The sequence below is a fragment of the Puma concolor genome, chromosome A2 (genome assembly GCF_028749965.1).
Source record: "Puma concolor isolate L17-30 chromosome A2, mPumCon1.1.hap2, whole genome shotgun sequence".
Classification (NCBI taxonomy): domain Eukaryota; kingdom Metazoa; phylum Chordata; class Mammalia; order Carnivora; family Felidae; genus Puma; species Puma concolor.
This window is the reverse complement of record NC_141668.1, coordinates 78,238,823-78,258,834: the sequence shown is the minus strand read 5'-3', so window position 1 is coordinate 78,258,834 and position 20,012 is coordinate 78,238,823. Positions and strand designations below refer to the sequence as shown.

Genomic DNA, 20,012 nt, shown 5'->3' with positions numbered 1-20,012 from the left:
TTTATGGTTTTGACATTCATTCCAAAGGAAGGGGTGAAGATGAAGGGAGAAATAAACAACTTTTCCAAGTTCTTGGTATGTGCCAAGTGCCAAGATACCTCATTATGGTACTGCACTTAAAGAACATCACCTTCAAAAGGAGATGTAATTACCCACATTTCATAGATGAGGAAATTGAGACATAAGTAACTTTCCCAAGGCTATTACCATGTCTTTGACCTCTGATCTACCTAACTCTAAAGCATGGGCATTTTAAAAAAAACATGAAAAACTACAAAGATATTAAACCAAACTCACATTTTCCCCCCTCATTGTACTGCTTCCTGAGGAAATGGGGCAGTGGAGGGGCTGCAGAAAACGAATGTTTAGAGGTAGAAAAACTGTCCAAAGTCATATGAGTCACCCTTGGGCAAGACCACACAAATCATCAAGGAGCGATGCTTACTTACTTTCTCCATTTCTAAATATAACCTAGAGAAAGAGAGTCCACTCCTTGTGTCTACTTTGATTTTGAACCCAATAAAAACCTTAGTGGAATCAGAATCCATTCTTACCCTTATATGTTCAGAACACAGAGTCCTAGATACGGGTGTTGCAATCGTCAAGCCATTTAAAGAAACTCAGCAAAATAACACCCAAGCTATATAGTTGGAAGAGGGATTCCTAACTTCTATGGACAGTGTGGGGACTAAAATACTGTGTTATTTGTTTTAATTTGCTAATATCTAGAAAAAGACTACAGAAATTAAGCAGCCATACCACAACGGTTGAGGGGTGTGGCAGCAATATGGGTTAGGGTGAGAGCTATGTGAGGTTTATAGATAGGCTATGGATCATAGTCATTTTGACGTCAATGCAATCACAGATAACCTTTGCCATCTTCTCCAGCCATGTTGTTTTATGAAAAAGATGAAAGAGCTGAGAGAGGATGGGAGTAGGTAAATGACTGGCCCAAGATCTTGAAGGGCTGTCCTAGCCTGATATAAATATTTCACTCTTTCCAATTTAAGTTATAGCATTAGCTAAAAATGTCTCTCAGAGAGAATCTTGTTCTTTTGTGCTTTACCGTCCCCAATCCACCTTTATTCTATTTTCAAGACTAAAGGCTGTGTGAACACTCTCTTTGTTCCTGGAAAAAATTTAATATAAAGTACTGCATAGATTCCAGTTGTGTAATGAATGAGTCACAGGGATGAAAGGGACAGTTTGGCAAATAGAGTCAGTGGTATTGTAATAGTGTTGTATGTGATAGATGGAGGCTACACTATGGTGAGCATAGCATAGTGTACAGAGTTGTACCCACACTATGTTGTATGCCTGAAATGAATGTAACATTGCGTGTCAACTATAATTTGATAAAAAGGAAATAAAGAATTGCATAGAGCATCCAGGTGGAACTTCTCTGCTCAAGTAAAGGGTGAAGGAGACCTTCCAGCTCACTAACTGAAGTTGCTTCACTATTTCCTGCATTTGAATTAACCCCAGGTCTAATGTATCAGGAAGAAATGAGCAACGACATTTACCAGATTAAGGTCTCCACTTTTTTTAACTCTGATCTTGGTGTGTTACGTCATGATTTAAAGACCTTTGCTTTAGAGAGAGCTCAGATCTCAAAAAATATAGGAATGATTGATAACAACATGGGGAACCCATAAATACTATCTCCATTTTCTTAAGATTGTTGGGGAAAGATATGAAGATTAGGATCTTCACTTGGGAATCACAGACACCCTTCTCTAACTGCCCAGAATAAGAGCTCAATTAATCAAGTAACTGTAAATATTTTTAAGTGAGAGTAAAACTTCCATCATTGATGTTTTAGTGCTTGCTTGAAAAGTGTTTAGTGGGTTCCTGGCACATTTTAGGTGATAATGAATTGTTAACCACAGTTGTCCTATAAATAGTCTTTTTGTTGATTTTTTTTTTCATGCAGAAGTTTTCTAGTTTGATGTAGTCCAACTTATTTTTTATTGTGTTGCTTGTATTTTAGGTGTCATACCCAAAAATTCATTACCAAGACCCATGTCAAGGAGCTTTATTCCTGTTTTCTTCTAGGAGTTTCATGATCTGAGGTCTTTACACGTAAGTCTTTAATCTATTTTGAGTTAATTTTTGTGAGTGGTGTAAGATATGGGTCCTGTTTCATTCTTTTACATGTGAATATCCAATTATCCCTGCACCATTTATTGAAGAGACTGTCTTTTCTCTATTGAGTATTCTTAGCTCCCTTGTCAAATACTAGTTGATTTGTATATGCTTGGGTTTTCTGTTCCATTGGTCTGTTTGTCTGTTTTATACCAGCACCATACTGTTGTTATGATTAAAGCTTCATAGTATAACTTGAAATCAGTAAGTGTGATACCTTCTCTTTTTCCTTCTTTCTCAGGATTTCTTTGGCTATTCAGGCTATTTGGCTTTTGTAGTTCTAAATTAATTTTAGCAGTGTTTTTTCTACTTCTGTAAAAAAATGCTATTGGAATCTTGAAAGGGATTGCATTGAATCTATAGAGGAATTTTGATACTATTGACATTTTAACAGCATTAATTCTTCCAATCCACGATTATAGGATTTTTTCCCATTTATTTGTGTCTCCTTCAATTCTTTCATCAGTGTTTTGTTTTCTGAGTAGACATCTTTCATCTTTGTAGTTAAAGTTACTTCTAAGTGTTTAATTGTTTTTTTGATGCTATTGCAAATGGTATAGATTTATTTTTCTTAGAAAATATGTTAGTAATGTACAGAAATGCTACTCATTTTTGTATATTAATTTTGTATGATGTAACTTCACTGAATTCATTGCTTAGATCTAATAGTTTTTTGGTTGAGTCTTTAGGATTTTATATATATAAAATCATATCATCTGCGAATAGAGACAATTTTACTTCTTCCTTTCCAATTCTAATATGTTGTATTTCTTTTTCTTGAATGATTGCTCTAGCTAGGACTTTTAGTACTATGTTAATTCAATAGGAATGGTGAGAATGGATACCCCTGTCTTTTGCCTGTATGCCTTTTTTAAATCCCAATTTAAAAAAAATGAGCATGTGACCTACTTCTGGCAGTAAGATTAAAAGGGAAGTCATATGGGGGGGAATCTAGGAAATGTTTGTTTGCTTTTAAGAAAGTGATATAAGTAGAAATGGTTGTCTGGAATTGTTATATCTGTTTTATTGTTATTCTGAATATAAATCTACCAACAGGCTCTCAGGACACGTAAAGAGACCACTGAATTACTGCATCTGTAAAGTTTCCATACTTCGTCATGATCTCATGGTTTGTGAGACTGAGCCCCCTGTCGGACTCTGCACTTACAGCACAGAGCCTGCTTGGGATTCTCTCTCTCCTTGTCCCTCCCTCACTTGCGTGCACTCTCTCTCCCTCTCTCAAAAAAAAATAAAGTTGCCATACTTCTGAGTCAGTATTTAATTTTACAGTGCAGAAACATCTTCCCTAAAAAACAGAATATTTCTTGGGGCGCCTGGGTGGCTCAGTCGGTTAAGCGTCCGACTTCAGCCAGGTCACGATCTTGCGGTCCGTGAGTTCGAGCCCTGCGTCGGGCTCTGGGCTGATGGCTCAGAGCCTGGAGCCTGCTTCCGATTCTGTCTCCCTCTCTCTCTGCCCCTCCCCCGTTCATGCTCTGTCTCTCTCTGTCTCAAAAATAAATAAACGTTAAAAAAAAAAAAAAAAAACCCAGAATATTTCTAAAGCATAATTTTATTTTTGAAGTTTTGGCAAGTTATCTTAACTATATATCTATTAAAAAACCCATATTAGTCCTAGGAATTAGTCTATTAATTAGAATTATTTTTGAAATATAGAGAAGATTTTCTTTTTATAAAATCAGGGTTATTTAGGTATCATTTATGAACAGAATTATTCCACTTTTTAATTATATTGTTTTTATTCTAACAGATGTATAGTGCTTTATGGATTAGTCTTTATGCCCATTTACTATGTTAAAAAATATTATGAGGGCATTGTCCCAAAGAAAATTTTTCTGGAAGTGGAGTAAACTCTATCTTTTTATATTTGTAGCTCCAAATTAACTTTAAAGGAGCTGTGAAGCAATCTGTAGAGATACAGATAGGAGTCCAACTAAGGTGCCCTAAAATGCTCCTTACACAGCCATATTATTTTGCCTGTCATTTTGATTTACAATAATGTAGGATTTTCCTGGTTTTTGAGCTGAAAGTTCTTAGTTCTGAGAAACTCTCCAGTCCTGGGCAAACCACATTAGTTGGTCACTCTAGCAAGGTTTCTCAGCCTTGGAACTATTGGCATGGTGGGACACATAATTTGTTGTTTTGGGGGACTGTCCTTTTGCTTTGTAGGATGTTTGCAGCATCCATAGCTTCTACCCACTAGATACCAGTTAAGACTTCCCACCATTGGTTGTCGCAATCAAAAAATGTCTCCAGACATTGCCAAACGTACCTATGGGGCAAAATCACCCAGGATAAGAACCACTGACCTAGGTGCAAATGCCCTTACAACTTACAAACTGGAAACTCAAAATCTTATTCTTTGTTGCTATGGTAAAACAAAAACAAGCTGATTCTGCTATTTTTACACAGGATTCTGAGGAATTGCTTCTAGATTCTCTTTTAGGAGATTCTCCCTCCACCCTCCCAACCACACTTTAATTTTTAAAAAAATTTATTTATTTATTTATTATAATTTTTTAACATTTATTTATTTTTGAGAGACAGAGCATGAGCAGAGGAGGGGCAGAGAGCGAGGAAGACACAGAGAGAGAGGGAGACACAGAACCCAAAGCAGGCTCCCGGCTCTGAGCTGTCAACACAGAGGCCGACACGGAGCTGGAACCCATGAGCAGTGAGATCATAACTTGAGCCGAAGTCAGATGCTTAATCAACTGAGCCACCCAGGCACCTCACAAACACACACTTTTTAAACATTGCAAATGACTTGAACAAGTATTCTAGGTGCTGCCAGTGTGGACTGTGTCCTGCAGTCCACAGGCTGCTTTTGTTGCTTCTTTGTGAAAATTTCAACTCTACAACTTGACATTTTTTACCCATTGGAAATTTTATTTTTACAAGTTGTAAGAACTCATGTATATCTCTGTATGTATGTCTATTTATATCCATATCTACATATATAAACATGACTGTCCACTGTATCACTTTTTTTTTTTTTTTTAACATTTATTTATTTTTGGGACAGAGAGAGACAGAGCATGAACGGGGGAGGGGCAGAGAGAGAGGGAGACACAGAATCGGAAACAGGCTCCAGGCTCCGAGCCATCAGCCCAGAGCCCGACGCGGGGCTCGAACTCACGGACCGCGAGATCGTGACCTGGCTGAAGTCGGACGCTTAACCGACTGCGCCACCCAGGCGCCCCCACTGTATCACTTTTAACTTTAATCTTTCCTGATCGTAATTGCCCATCCTGCCCGTTTTGCTTAATTTATGTTTTTCTGCTTTTTGCCCCTCTCTTCATTTCCAGCCTCGCTTTACCCCTTTCCCGTTCTGTTTTCTTGGAAACAGACTGCAGCCAGGTTTAGTTTCAGTTGAATCTGGCAGTGTCAGACAGTGATAGTATTTGTAGGAGTTTTATGTCTTGACTAATATTCTTGGTATTCCTTCCATAGTTCTTTATTATTTATTTTTAATTGGGTCTTTACTGTTTTTTCCCCCTGATTAATTTGTAAATGCCACTCTACTTTTCAATTTTTAGCACTTATGATTAGACATCAATTTCTTTATTTTTTGAAACATGATAACCAATATTTCCCCCACCAGAATACTCACCTTCCTCACTCTTTTCCCCAGTAAGGTGAGATCTTTAGAATAATTTATCATCCTTGCTCTGCACCCAGCCTCCTCTGGTCCCATTTGTAATGCTTGTATTTCTTTCCTATCCCAACCACCTGCTACTAGGAATTGCTGAGTACCTTTACTGCTTTCCATTCATGACTGTGGTTAGAATATCTCTGGCACTGTGTCTCTTCTTTGCAGTGCTCTTTGTTTTTATTTATTTTCCATATCCTCAGTTTCTCATTATTAATTTATATTGAACTATTTAAAGACAGTTAACTTGGAAGATTCATTGCACATTACTCTTTTCCTTTCTTCTCCACATGCTCTTAGCTTGAGTACTCTTGTTCACATTCATTTGTTGTTGGAAATCTTTCCTCAAATCAGATGTATTTTCTAAATTTTTGCATATCCGCAAATCTATGGTCATCATGGGGTAGTTGGAATACAGTTCTTATTTCTCACTGGTCGGTGGATGCCATTCTATCTCCATTTTAAAATTAAATTTTTTTTTTAAATTTTAGTTTTTAAATTCCAGTGTATGTAACATACATTGTTATATGAGTTTCAGGTATACAATATAGTGATTCAATAGTTCGTACATTACTCAGCGCTCATCATGATAAGTGTACTCTTAATCCCCATCACCTATCACCTATTTTACTCATCCCCCGCCTCTCTCCCCTCTGGTAACCATCAATTTGTTCTCTATAGTTAAGAATCTGTTTTTTGGTTTGTCTCTCTTGTTTTTTCTGGGTTCATTTGTTTTGTTTCTTAAATTTCACATATGAGTGAAATTATATGGTGTTTGTCTTTCTCTGTGTGACTTACTTCATTTAGCATTATACTCTCTAGCTCCAACCATGTCATTTGTCATTGCGAATGGCAATATGTTATACTTTTTTATGCCTGCCACTACACACACACACACACACACACACACACACACACACACACACCACATCTTTATCCATTCATCAATCAGTGGACACTTGGGCTGCTTCCATATCTTGGCTATTGTAAGTAATGCTGCAGTAATCATAGGGGTACAAATATCTTTCTGAATTAGTATATTTGTATTTGGGTAAATACCCAATAGTAGAATAGATCATGTGGTAGTTTTATTTTTAACTTTTGGAAGAACCTCCATACTGTTTTCCACAGTGGCTGCACCAGTTTGCATTCCCACCAACAGTGCATGAAGGTTCCTTTTTCTCCATATCCTCGCCAACACCTGTTATTTCTTGTGTTTTTTATTTTAGCCATTCTGTTTTTAATTTTTTTTAACATTTACTTATTTTTGAGAGACAGAGAGAGACAAAGAATGAGCAGGGAAGGGGCACAGAGAGAGGGAGACACAGAATCTGAAGCAGGATCCAGACTTAGCTGTCAGCACAGAGCCCAACACGGGGCTCGAACTTACAAACTGCAAGTTCATGACTTAAGCCAAAGTTGAACATTTAACCGACAGCCACCCAAGCACCCCTTATTTTAGCCATTCTGACAGGTGTGTGGTGATATATCCTTGTAGTTTTGATTTGCATTTCCCTGATATAAGTGATCATGAGCATCTTTTCATGTGTCTTTTGGCCATCTGTATGTATTCTACAGAGAAATGTCTGGTCATGTCTTCTCATTTTTTAATTGGATTATTTATTTTGGGGGTGTTGAGTTTTCTATGTTCTTTATATATTTTGGATACTAACCTTTTATCTGATATGTCATTTGAAAATATCTTCTCCCGGGGCGCCTGGGTGGCGCAGTCGGTTAAGCGTCCGACTTCAGCCAGGTCACGATCTCGCGGTCCGTGAGTTCGAGCCCCGCGTCAGGCTCTGGGCTGATGGCTCGGAGCCTGGACCCTGTTTCCGATTCTGTGTCTCCCTCTCTCTCTGTCCCTTCCCCGTTCATGCTCTGTCTCTCTCTGTCCCAAAAAAATAAAAAAAAAAAAAAAAAAGAAAATATCTTCTCCCATTCTGTAGGTTGACTTTTAACTTTGTTGATTGTTTCCTTGGCTGTGCAGAAGCTTTTTATCATGCTCCTAATCTTAGGGGAAAAGCTCTCCATTTTTCACCATTGAGTATGGTATTTGTCATGGGTTTTTCATATATGGCCTTTCTTCTGTTTCCTCGAAACCTACTTCGATGAGGGTTTTTATCATGAATGGATGTGGTCCTTTGTCAAACGCTTTTACTGCATCTTTTGAAATGACCATATGGTTCTTATCCCTTCTTTTATTAATGTAGTATATCACATTGATTTGCAAATATTGAACTACCCTTGCATCCTGGGAATAGATCCCTCTTAATCGTGGTGAATGATTTCTTTAATGTATTGTTGGATTTGGTTAAGCTAATATTTTGCTGAGGAGTTTTGCATCTATGTTCATCAGAGATATTGGCATCAGAGAATTCTTTTGTTTTTGTAGTGTCTTTATGTGGTTTTGGTATCAGAGTAATGCTGGCCTCATAAAATGAATTTGGAAGTTTCCTTCCTCATATTTTTTGGAGTAGTTTGAGGAGAATACCTATTAGTAGTTTGAGAAGTTAATACCTATTAACTTTAAATGTTTGGTAGAATTTATCCGTGAAGGCAAGGACTTTTGTTTGCTGGGAGTTTTTTTTTATTACCTATTTAATTTCATTGCTGGTAATCGGTCTGTTCACATTTTCTATTTCTTCCTGATTCAGAGGGTTGTATGTTTCTAAGAATTTATCCATTTCTTCTAAGTTGTCCAATTTGTTGGCATATAATTTTTCATAATATTCTCTTACAATCCTTTGTATTTCTTTGGTGTTGATTGTTAATTTTCCTCTTTCATTTCTGATTTCATTTATCTGAGTCCATTCTCTTCCTTTCCCTCTCAATGAATTTGGCTAACAGTTGATCAATTTTGTTGATCTTTTCAAAGAATCAGCACCTGGTTTCATTATCTCGTCTATTGTTTTTTTAGTTTCTATTTCATTTATTTCTGCTCTAAAGTTTTTATTTCCTTCCTTCTACTGGTTTGGGGTTTTGTTTGGTCTTTTTCTAGCTCCTTTGGGTGTCAGGTTTGTTGTTTATTTGAGTTTTCTTGCTTCTTCAGGTAGGCCCATATTGTTATGAACTTCCCTCTTACGACAGCTTTTGTTCCATCCTAAAGATTTTGGACTATTGTGTTTTCATTTTCATTTGTCTCTATGTATTTTTGCTTCCCTCTTTGATTTATTGGTTTACCCATTCATTGTTTAGTAGCATGTTATTTAACCTGCATGCATTTGCAGCCTTTCCAGATTTTTTTTCTTGTGTTTGACTTCTAGTTTCATAGCATTGTGGCCAGAAAAGATTATGGGTATGACTTCAGTCTTTGTGAATTTGCTGAGACTTGTTTTGTGGCCCAGTATGTGATCTAATCTGGAGAATGTCCCATGTGCACTTGAAAAGAATGTGTATTCCACTGTTTTAGGATGGAATGTTCTGAATATATCTGTTAGATCCATCTGGTCTCATGTGTCATTCTAAGCCACTGTTTCCTTATTGATTTTCTGTTTGGATGGTCTGTCTACTGAGTAGGTGGGGTATTAAAGTCCTCTACTATTATTATATTACTATTGACTGCTTCCTTAATGTTTGCTACTAGCTGCTTAATGTATTTGGGTGCTTTCATGTTTGGTGCATAGATGTTTATAATTGTTATATCTTGTTGGATTTTCCCCTTTATGATTATATAGTGTCCTTCTTTGTTTTAGAGTCTGTTTTATCCCATGTAAGTGTTGCTACCCCAGCTTTCTTTTCACTTCCATTTGCCTGATAAATGCTTTTCCTCCCCTTTACTTTCAATCTTCATGCACCTTTAGGTTTGAAATGAGACACTTATAGGCAGCGTTTGGATGGGTCTTGGCTTTTTATCCATTCTGACATCCTGTGTCTTTTGATTTGAGCACTTAATTCATTTATAATGAAGGTAATTATTGAAAGGTATATACTTACTGCCATTCTGTTACTTGTTATATGGTTGTTTTGTAGTTCTTCTGTGTTGCTTTCTTCTCTTTCTCTCTTCTCATGGTTTGCTGGCTTTCTTTAGTCATATACTTTGATTCCTTTCTCTTTATTTTTTTGCATATCTATTACTGGCTTTTGATTTGTCATTATCATTAGGTTTATATATAATGTCTTATGCATATAGCAGTCTATATTAAGTTGAAGGTTGCTTAAGTTTGAACCCATTCTAAAAGCACTAAATTTTTACTCTTCTTCTCCATACTTACCATGTAAGTATGGTGTCATACTTACATCCTTTTATTTTTTGAATCTCTTGACTGATTTTTATAGATATATTTATTTTTAATGCTTATGTGCTTCCTACTTTTCTTACTCCTGCTTATGGTCTTTCCTTTCCACTCAAAGAATCCCCTTTAACGTTTCTTGTAAGGCTGGTTTAGTGGCAGTGAATTTGTTCAGCTTTTGTTTGTCTAACAAATTCTTTATCTCTCCTTCTATTCTGAATGATAACCCTGCTGGATAGAGTATTCTTGGCTGTATATTTTTACCTTTCAATACTTTGAGTTATCATGCCATTCCCTTCTGACCTGCAAAATTTCTGCTGAAATATCAGCTGATAGCCTCATGGAGTTTCCTTTGTATATAACTGTTTTCTTTTCTCTTTCTGCTTTTAAAAATCTCTATCACTCCTTGTTGCCATTTTAATTACTATATGTCTTGATGTGGACCTTCTTGTGCCTCTTAGATCTGGATTTCTGTTTCCTTTCCCAGATTCAGGAAATTTTCAGCTATTATATCTTCAAATACATTTTCTGTCACTTTTTCTCTCTCATCTCTTTCTGGAACTCCTATAATACAAATGTTATTATGCCTGGTGGTATCACTGAGTTCCCTTAGTTTACTCTCATTTTTTTCTTTTTCTTTTTTCTTTCTTCTCTTCAGCTTGATTGTTTTCCATTATTTTGTCTTCCAGTTCGGTCATCTGGTCTTCTTCTTCCTCTAGTCTACTATTTATTCCCTCCAGTGTTTTTTTTATTTCAGTTATTCAGTTCTTCCTCTCTGATTGGTTCCTTTTTTATGTTTTCCGTTTCTTTGTTGAGAGTCTTGCTGAGATCCTTCACTCATTTCTCAAGTCCAGTGAGTATCTTCAGGACCATTACTTTAAATTCTTTATCTGACATACTACTTATCTGTGTTTCATTTAGCTCTTGTGCTGTGATTTTGTCCTCTTCTTTCATTTGGGACACATTCCTGTGTTTCCTCATTTTGTCTAACTCTTTGTGTCTGTTTCTATGGGTTAGAAAAGTCAGCTCCATCTCCTGCTCTTGAAAGTAGTGGCCTTATGATGAAGAGGTCCTTTTGTGCTATATCCCCTGTTCACTAGTACATGGTGCTTCTCCTGTGTGTGTTGTGTCTGCCCTGCTTTTGTGGCTGAGCTGCATCTTCCTTCAGTCCAGTTGTCTTCCATGGCCCTCTTTACCTGTTGTGCAAAAGTTTTGGTCCTCATTTTATTAATGGGCCAGACTGGGGCCATGTTGGGCTTGAGTTGGATCAGACTAGGCATTTGTCAGAGCTGCAGTAGCACTGAACTGCTGAGTGCTCTCCTTGTGTTGTCCCCTGAGAAGCTTTCCTTGGTGAGTGGGGCCTATCTTCCCCCAGATATCTGCCCCCAGCCCACTGCCTGGGCTATAGTCATACTGTTGGTGTGGTTATCTTTCCCTTTTCCCGGGGCAGGAGTCACTTTGGAGTGGTGCTGGCACCTGTTGGGGCTGCTTGCGTACTGTCATGCTTGAGGTGCCCACTTTAGATGGAATTCTGCAGAGGGTGGGTTGGAGGGGGCAGGCCTGCAAGAGAGTAAGGGAACAGAGCTTGGGGTGTTAGCAAGGTTTGCACAGGTCTGCTGTGGGAAGGGACCTGGAGCCGCTTTGGCAAACTCCTGTTGAGGACAGGTTGGATTAGGTCATCTGCAGAAGAGTGTGGAGCTGAGACACATTGTTAGCAAGCTAGGTGCAGAGTGCTGCACTATTTCCTGCAGGTGTCCCTGTGTCTACACAAGAGGGTAGAGGAAGCAGATGGTGCCCACCAACTCTTTTTTTTTCTTGGAGAAGCTTCCTAAAGATTCTGCCCCATTAGCACATGCTCTGAGATTAGTAAACAAATCTCCCTCCTGTGTACCCCAGGTATTTTTCAAACTGCTCCTTCTATACTGTATGTCAGAGGGGCTATTTCTTGTGCTGTCTTTTTGAGGCAGAGGGCCCAGTTTCCTGTCTTCCTCCTAGCTCTCCCAGAGCCAACATCTTCAGATGTTAGGCCCCATTGGTTGTAAGAACTTGCAGAGTTAAGTCCCTCTGGCTTTCAAAGCCAAACGTTATGAGGATTCATCTTCCATGTATGGGTCCCTTGTGCCTGGGGTGCCTGGTATGAGGTCTGCTCCTCTCCCTTCTCTGTACCTGTCCTGTCCCTCCCTCCCATGGATAGAACTTGGTTCCCGACTGTATCCCTGCCCTTTATACCCACTGTGATGTGGCCTCTTCTGTACATTTAGCTGTGGAGAGTCTGTTCTGCCCATCTTCGGGTCATTTTCTGGGTTATTTACACTGATGTGGGTGTTATCTAGGTGTATTCGTGGGACAAGGTGAGCATAGGGTCCTCTTACTCCACCATCTTCCCTGAAAGCCTTCCATTTTGTCTTTTAATGTTGCAGATGAAACATTCATTGCCAGTCTCATGAGGCAACTTTTTTTCTGACTGAATGATTATAAGGTTTTCACTTTATTCTTGGAGTTTAGGAATTTCTAGAATGTGTCTCTGGCTGTGTGTGTGTGTGTGTGTGTGTGTGTGTGTGTGTGTGTGTGTTAATTATCCTTGGGTGAACTTTTTTTAGGTCTTTCTTCAGCTCTGGGAAAAATTCTTCTATTATTTCTTTTTTTTTTTTTAGTGTTTATTTATTTTTGAGACAGAGACAGACAGAGCATGAATGGGGGAGGGTCAGAGAGAGAGGGAGACACAGAATCCGAAGCAGGCTCCAGGCTCTGAGCTGTCAGCACAGAGCCTGATGTGGGGATCGAACTCACGAACCGTGAGATCATGATCTGAGCCGAAGTCGGAGGCTCAACTGACTGAGCCACCCAGGCGCCCCATTCTATTATTTCTTTAATTATAACCTGTTTCCTTTGCATCTTTTATTTCTGGAACATTTGCTTGCGTATTAGATCTCTTAGGTTTATCCTCTAATTCTCTAATTTCCACCCGCCCCACCTTTTTTTGTGTGTTTGTTTCTTTCCCACTTGAACGGAATCTCTTTGATCTGTTTGTTTGTTTATTTATTTATTTAGTTTTTGTCTTGCAGTGTGGTTTAAAAGGTTTTTCTTACTTGACTTTCCAGGCCACTATGTGGCATCTTCTGTACAGCTTTCAGTACAGGCTCCCAGGAGCACTAGGATTTGCTCCTCTGAATAAAACACAGTTCCTGTACTCACTCAGTCTCCCAAGATAAAAAGGCTAAAGAATGTTACTTTTATATGGAAAAAAAATCCAACAGATTACCAAGAATGCATTATAGTCATTAACATTTATGCAGGAACAGCATAGTGTCAGACTTTATAAAACAAAATTGATGGAAGTATAAGGAGAAATGGCCTAATACAGCCTGTTGGGAGTTTTTAACACATCACTCTGACACTGAAAGATCAAGTAGGCAAAAATAAGAACAGAGAAGACCAGAACAATTAACAAGCAGAACGTAGTATACATATACAACTGTGCACCCAACAAAAAGGGAATGCATGTTCTTTTCAACATGGAATATCTTTGAAAATCAACCAAAGAGAAAAGTTGTCCACAAATGGCCCCCAAAACCCCAAACATGCATACATACCTGTTCACTGACCTGAATAGTATTAAAAAGGAATCAACAACAAAAAGATATTTTTAAAAATTCTATACATAGCTGTAAATTTAAAAACATACATTTAAATAACTTTTTGGTTAAACACAGCATATAAAAATCAAACTATAAAAATTTGGAACTAGGCTAAAAAAGCAATATGTTGGGGCGCCTGGGTGGCGCAGTCGGTTAAGTGTCCGACTTCAGCTCAGGTCACGATCTCGCGGTCCGTGAGTTCGAGCCCCGCGTCAGGCTCTGGGCTGATGGCTCAGAGCCTGGAGCCTGTTTCCGATTCTGTGTCTCCCTCTCTCTCTGCCCCTCCCCCGTTCATGCTCTGTCTCTCTCTGTCCCAAAAATAAATAAACGTTAAAAAAAAAAAGTTAAAAAAAAAAAAAGCAATATGTTGTTGTGCACCTGAATTAGTGTCCAGTGAGAAATTTATACCCTTAAATGTTTGTGATTAGAAAAGAAAGATTGACTATAATTGAGCAAAGATACGGAGATAAAGAACAACATAATAATCCTCCAAAAAGTAGAATGAAGGAATTTGAGAAATAAATATTAAAGAAAGATAAAACAAACCAAAAAATCAATTTGAGTTCATTAATAAAATTAGAAGCTAGTTCTTTATGTAATGTAATAATGTAGAAAAATCTTTTGTATGATTTCTCAAGGAGAAGAGAGGAACAGGAGAAAAAAAAGGACACAGGAAATTTAAAAATACAGTTTAACACAATACAGTCTGTGGTATTTTGCATAATTGTTCACACTATATCCTTCCTTATGTTCACACTATATCCTTCCCTATATCGCTGCTCTTTGTCACTTAAATTTGCAGTTCTTTTGGAAAAGATAGAGTATATCCACCTCCATTCCTGAGACAGGGCTGGTAGAAAATCTGAATAGAGGAATTGTCACAAAAGAAAAATGGATATTGCAAAGTTTTGCCACTAGCAAATGTCATGTGATACCAAATCTTAAAATAACAGATTATTCTTATCTTATACAAACTATTTCAGAACATGGAAAAAGATGAGACACCATCTAATTCATTTTTAAAAAGGTAATCTGACATTGGTTTCAATACTAGAACAGAAAAAGAAATCGTTGACCAAGCTTAATTGAACATCCATGCAGAAATCCTAAATTAAACAGGAGCCAAAGTTATATTTGGGAACCAAAACTATACGTTAAAGCACCATATGGTTAGGAGCCAAAAGTTAATAACAGTATTTTTTTTTAAACAGTAAATACTGTAGCAGTGCCAAGACAGGGAAAATCAAAGTATTCTTTTGTTCACAGCTTATTTTTCCCATCATTGTACCCCAGACCTAGCTGAACACTTTTTTTGTGAAGTCACCTCAAGACTAGTTAGGGGCACCTGGGTGGCTCAGTTGGTTGAGTGTCAGACTTCTGCTCAGGTCATGATTTCACAGGTTCATGAATTTGGGCCCTCACACTGGGCTTACTGCTGTCAGCACAGAGCCCACTTCAGATCCTCTGTCCACCCTCCCTCTCCCTCCCCCTCTCATGCTCTCTCAAAAATAAACATTAAAAAATAAAGATTAGTTAAATCTCTTTGTAATTTAGCTTATCAGGTATATATGAATCCTCAAAACAAAGTATAAAACTTTAAAGGCTGTCACTGGGAATCATTTGCCTTTATATCTCTTAGAGTATCTTGCAAAAAATAGACTCTGAGTAATTATGTGAGGATTGTTTGTCAGATGTATGGAATGGGCTACTTTAAATTTCTTCCATACAAAATTCTAAACTAAGTAGACTCTTGTGAACATGATGCATGTTATCTCAACTAATGGAATCTGTAGAATACTTTACAATGTATCAGTATTTTATGTACAGTTTCCTATTTAATATTGTAAAATTTGTGAGTCCTGTTGGAATCCCCATTTTACAGATGATTATACTGAGGCTAATTAAATTAGACAACTTTCCTTAGTCTTACTAATAAATGGAAAGGCTAGCCTTGAGGTTAGGTCTTCTCAAACCAAGTATCTTGTTTTCTAATATGTTATATGGCCTACTAAACTTCTTTCCATACTATTTTAATTTTAAAACATGAAAGTGGTTAAATTCTGTTGAAGTGGTAACTGACATACACAACATAATAACAGAAGGTTTTAAAAACCAGCAAGTTGTTTAATAAAGGGAAAATGTAGAAATTTAGAAAAATGAATGGATGTACTACAATTATATCAGGGCTAATGTCTTTGTCTTACACAAAAACATAGTTTAGTAGGATAGATTGCTAAAAGTTGTGTTTTTCTTTTTGACAAGTTGAAAAAATTTTTTTTCAACGTTTTTATTTATTTTTGGGACAGAGAGAGACGGAGCATGAACGGGGGAGGGGCAGAGAGAGAGGGAGACACAGAATCGGAAACAGGCTCCAGGCTCTGAGCCATCCGCCCAGAGCCCGACGCGGGGCTCGAACTCACGGACCGCGAGATCGTGACCTGGCTGAAGTCGGACGCTTAACCGACTGCGCCACCCAGGCGCCCCGACAAGTTGAAAATTTTAATAAAAAGGGTAGAAATGTACAGAACACAACTATAAAAATATATAATAAATAGGAAAACACTAATTATGAAAAAAGGGTGAGGATCATTGATTTATTTGAAGAAGAAATTAGGTCTTTAAACTTGAGAAATTAAAAATGGCAGCAAACTGAAGTGGAACAAGCTGGTCTTATTTATTTGTTTATTTTAAACTATATTCAAGTTAATTGGCATATAGTGCAATAATGATTTCAGGAGTAGATTCTAGTGATTCATCCCCTACATAAAATACCCAGTGCTCATCCCAACAAGTGTCTTCCTTAATGCCCCTAACCCATTTAGACCATCACCCCACCCAAAACCCCTCCAGCAACCCTCAGTTTGTTCTCTGTATTTAAGAGTCTTTTATGTTTTGTACCCCTCCCTGTTTTTTATTATTTTTGCTTCCCTCCCTTATGGTCATCTGTTTTGTATCCTAAATTCCATATATGAGTGAAGTCATATGATATTTGTTTTTCTCTGACTAATTTTGCTTAGCATAACACACTCCAGTTCCATCCACGTTATTGCAAATGGCAGGATTTCATTCTTTCTGCTTGCGGAGTAATATTCCACTGTGTATATACATACCACATCTTCTTTATCCATTCATCCATCAGTGGACATTTGGGCTCTTTCCATACTTTGGCTCTTGTCGATAGCACTGCTTTAAACATGGGGGTGCATGTGCCCCTTTGAAACACCACAGCTGTATCCTTTGGATAAATACCTAGTAGTGCAATTGCTGGGTCGTAGGGTAGGTCTATTTTTAATTTTGGGGGGAGTCTCCATACTGTTTTCCAGAGTGGCTGTACCAGTTTTCATTCCCACCAGCAGTACAAAAGAGATCCTCTTACTCCACATCTTTGTCAACATCTGTTGTTGCCTGAGTTGTTAATTTTAGCCATTCTTTCAGGTGTGAGGTGGCATCTCATTGTGGTTTTGATTTGTATTTCCCTGATGATGAGTGATGCTGAGCATTTTTTCATGTGTCTGTTAACCATCTCGATGGCTTTTTTTGTAAAAGTGTCTATTCATGTGAACAAGCTGGTGTTTTTAAGGAGCAATCTAGTGTTGTGCAACACAAGGAATGGAAACATGATTTAACCAATTGTACTTTCTGTTGTCCTATGTTTATTTGATCTTAATTTTTCTAGTCTAGCTAAAACATGTTGTTGTTGTTGTTGTTTTTAAGTTCCAAAATACCTAGCAGCTTTGTAGTTACAATGCTACTTTTCACTGATGGGTCAGTGCTATACTGCCAGTATCCACGAGATGTCACTGTAACATTATATTTATTTTGGAACCGGGCTTGCATTTTCACTCTTCCTAATTTTCCCATTTGTTAGTAAGCTGAACTTCCAGAGGGAGTCCCCTGGAGGCTGCTGGTTGCTTTGAGGGAGACTGCCAAAGCTGGTATTGGAAGTTCTGGAAAAAGGTGAGGGCTGGACCAACAAAGTTGCTGATGGGCAATGCTGGCCAGAATTGAAAAATTGGAAGGAATGCTTTTCTCTTCTCCCCTGACTTTTCACGTTCCTTTTGTGTCCCAAGTATCAGCACAATAGGAAGTCAGCAGGCAAGAAAGTCTGGGAAGTATCATTTGTAGAGTTGCAGCGCAGAACAGAGTAGAAAAAAGTGGACTTGGAGCTGGGAGATAGTAAATAAATAAACAGCATGAATAAATCTAACAACAAGACTGTATAAGTAGAAGGGGATAGGGGTTGGAGTTAAAACATTTTTGGTACTTGTATTATGCAGAAAGGGATAAAAACAGTGATTATCTTTAAACTTTTAAAAAAGTTAAATATGCATGTTGTAATCTCTAAGGTACTTACTGTAAGACTACAATAGACTATAACTTTCAAAGCAGGAAAAGGAAAATATGGAATGAAGGGAAATAGTCCATCACTTCAGGAGAAGGCAAGAAAAGGGAAAAAGAATTATAAAACAACATAAACAAAAAGAACAAAATAACACATTTGAAATAAATCCAAATATATTAGTAATAACAATCAATTTAAATGGACTGATATATGTGTATAATATGTATAATATGTAATATATAAAATTTCAGTACAATAATAATTGCAAGTGTGTATGCCCCATGCATAGTTTCAAGTTCTATAAAGTAAAAGCCAATAGAATTACAAAAGAAACAAGACAAATTCACAATCATATTTGAAAATTTTAACACACTTCTCTCAGTATTTGATGGATCAAGTGGACAAAAACATGATTAAGGAAATAGAAGATTTAAAAGAACCAAATAAAAAGAAAAACAAAATCAACAAACTTAATTTAATGGACATATACAGAACATTGCTGTCAACCACAGGAGATTGTACATTCTTTTTAAGCACACAATGAACTTTAATAAAAGTGGAAAATATGTGAGTCTATAAGGCAAATTTCAACATATTTCTAAGAACTGGTATGGAGACCACAGTCTCTGACCAATGTAATTGAATTAGATATCAGTAACAAAATAGATAACATATGTTTAGAAGTTAAAAGCATTTAAACCAACTTGTTGGTCAAAGAAGCAATTATAGGAGAAACTAGAAAATACTTAACTATGTAAAATAAAAACATTACATCTGAAAACCTATAGAATTCAGCTAAGGCATTAAAAAAGTTGAATCAGTAGTCAAAAATTATCCCTCTTATAAACACTCAGTGGGTTTTATTAGCAAGTTCTACAAACATATCAGGAGCAGCAAATTCTAATCTTACATCTACTTATAGATATAAAAAGAAAACATTCTCTACCTCATTTGATGAGACTGATATAATTTTGGAATCAAAACTGGATAAAGATAATATGAGAAAGGAACATTAGACCAATTTCATGCATGCCCTCAGTACTAGTAAAATATTAGTAAATATTTTATTAGCAAATCAAATCTAGCAAGGTATAGCAGAAATAATACAATTTGACCAAGTTGGAGTATTCCAGGAATGCAATATTATTAATGTAAGTCACCATAGTGGTATAGAAGATTATAAGAGAACAATGGTACAGTCACTATAATTTAATTAATTTATGTTGCAGGCTCTAACACTAGATATAGATAGTAACTTCCTTAACCTATAAGGATATCTAAAGAAAGTGAAATACAACAGATAAAAAAAACACTTATTGTATGTACTTTAGAAAACATTTCTGTCTGAAATTAAAAACCAGGAAATAATTCTTGCTGCTACCACTTTATTTTTTTTTTTAACATTGCATTAAAGACGTTAGCCAATGCAGTAAGACCAGAAAGGGAAAGAGTTAGATAGATTCACAAATTCTATGATCATTTATGTAGAAATTCAAAAGAATCTAAATATAATAGTAGAGCTTAGCCTGGTTCCCAGATATAAGATCAACATAATACATTGGATGAATGAACAGATCTACATCTGTGTGTAGATTGGTATTTATATGTTGGCATCAAATAGAAAATTAAAAAATAAAAATTATTCCCAACAATGTCAGCAAAATAACATACCTAGAAATAAATTTAACAAATGAAGTGTAACACCATTTTGTAGAGAGAATTATAAAACATTATAAGAAGATACTAAAGCAAGACCTAAATATAAATGTAAAGGGGACCCATACAATGTTCAAGAGTAGGAAGATTCCAAATAAAAAAAAGTCAATTTTCCCTCAAATTAATATATAGATTCAGTCTCATTCCAGGTGTATATTTTTAAGTTGTATGTAAAAGTTAAATATGTTTTCTAATGTGAGGTCTATTTCATCATAAAAGCGAATAGTAAGGGGCACCTGACTGGCTCAGTTGGAAGAGCATGTGACTCTTGA

At 36.9% G+C, this 20,012-nt stretch overlaps 1 protein-coding gene across 7 annotated transcripts in view; it reads left to right on the top strand.

Annotated features, from left to right (window-relative positions):
- The window catches only part of LOC147583279 (uncharacterized), a 401,534-nt gene that overhangs the window by 5,164 nt on the left and 376,358 nt on the right, over window positions 1-20,012 (top strand). For 4 of the 7 annotated variants that reach the window (XR_015248033.1, XR_015248034.1, XR_015248031.1 and 1 more), the window contains exon 2: window positions 1,991-2,082. Coding sequence is in view for 1 of the 7 variants with exons in the window: in XM_086696777.1 (XP_086552903.1) it covers window positions 1,991-2,055 (65 nt within the window). In the remaining 6 variants the exon portion in view is untranslated. Of the gene's footprint in view, window positions 1-1,990; window positions 2,083-3,201; window positions 3,665-4,036; window positions 4,102-20,012 lie in introns of those variants that run through there. The other 3 variants (XR_015248035.1, XR_015248032.1, XM_086696777.1) reach the window with 2 other exon arrangements.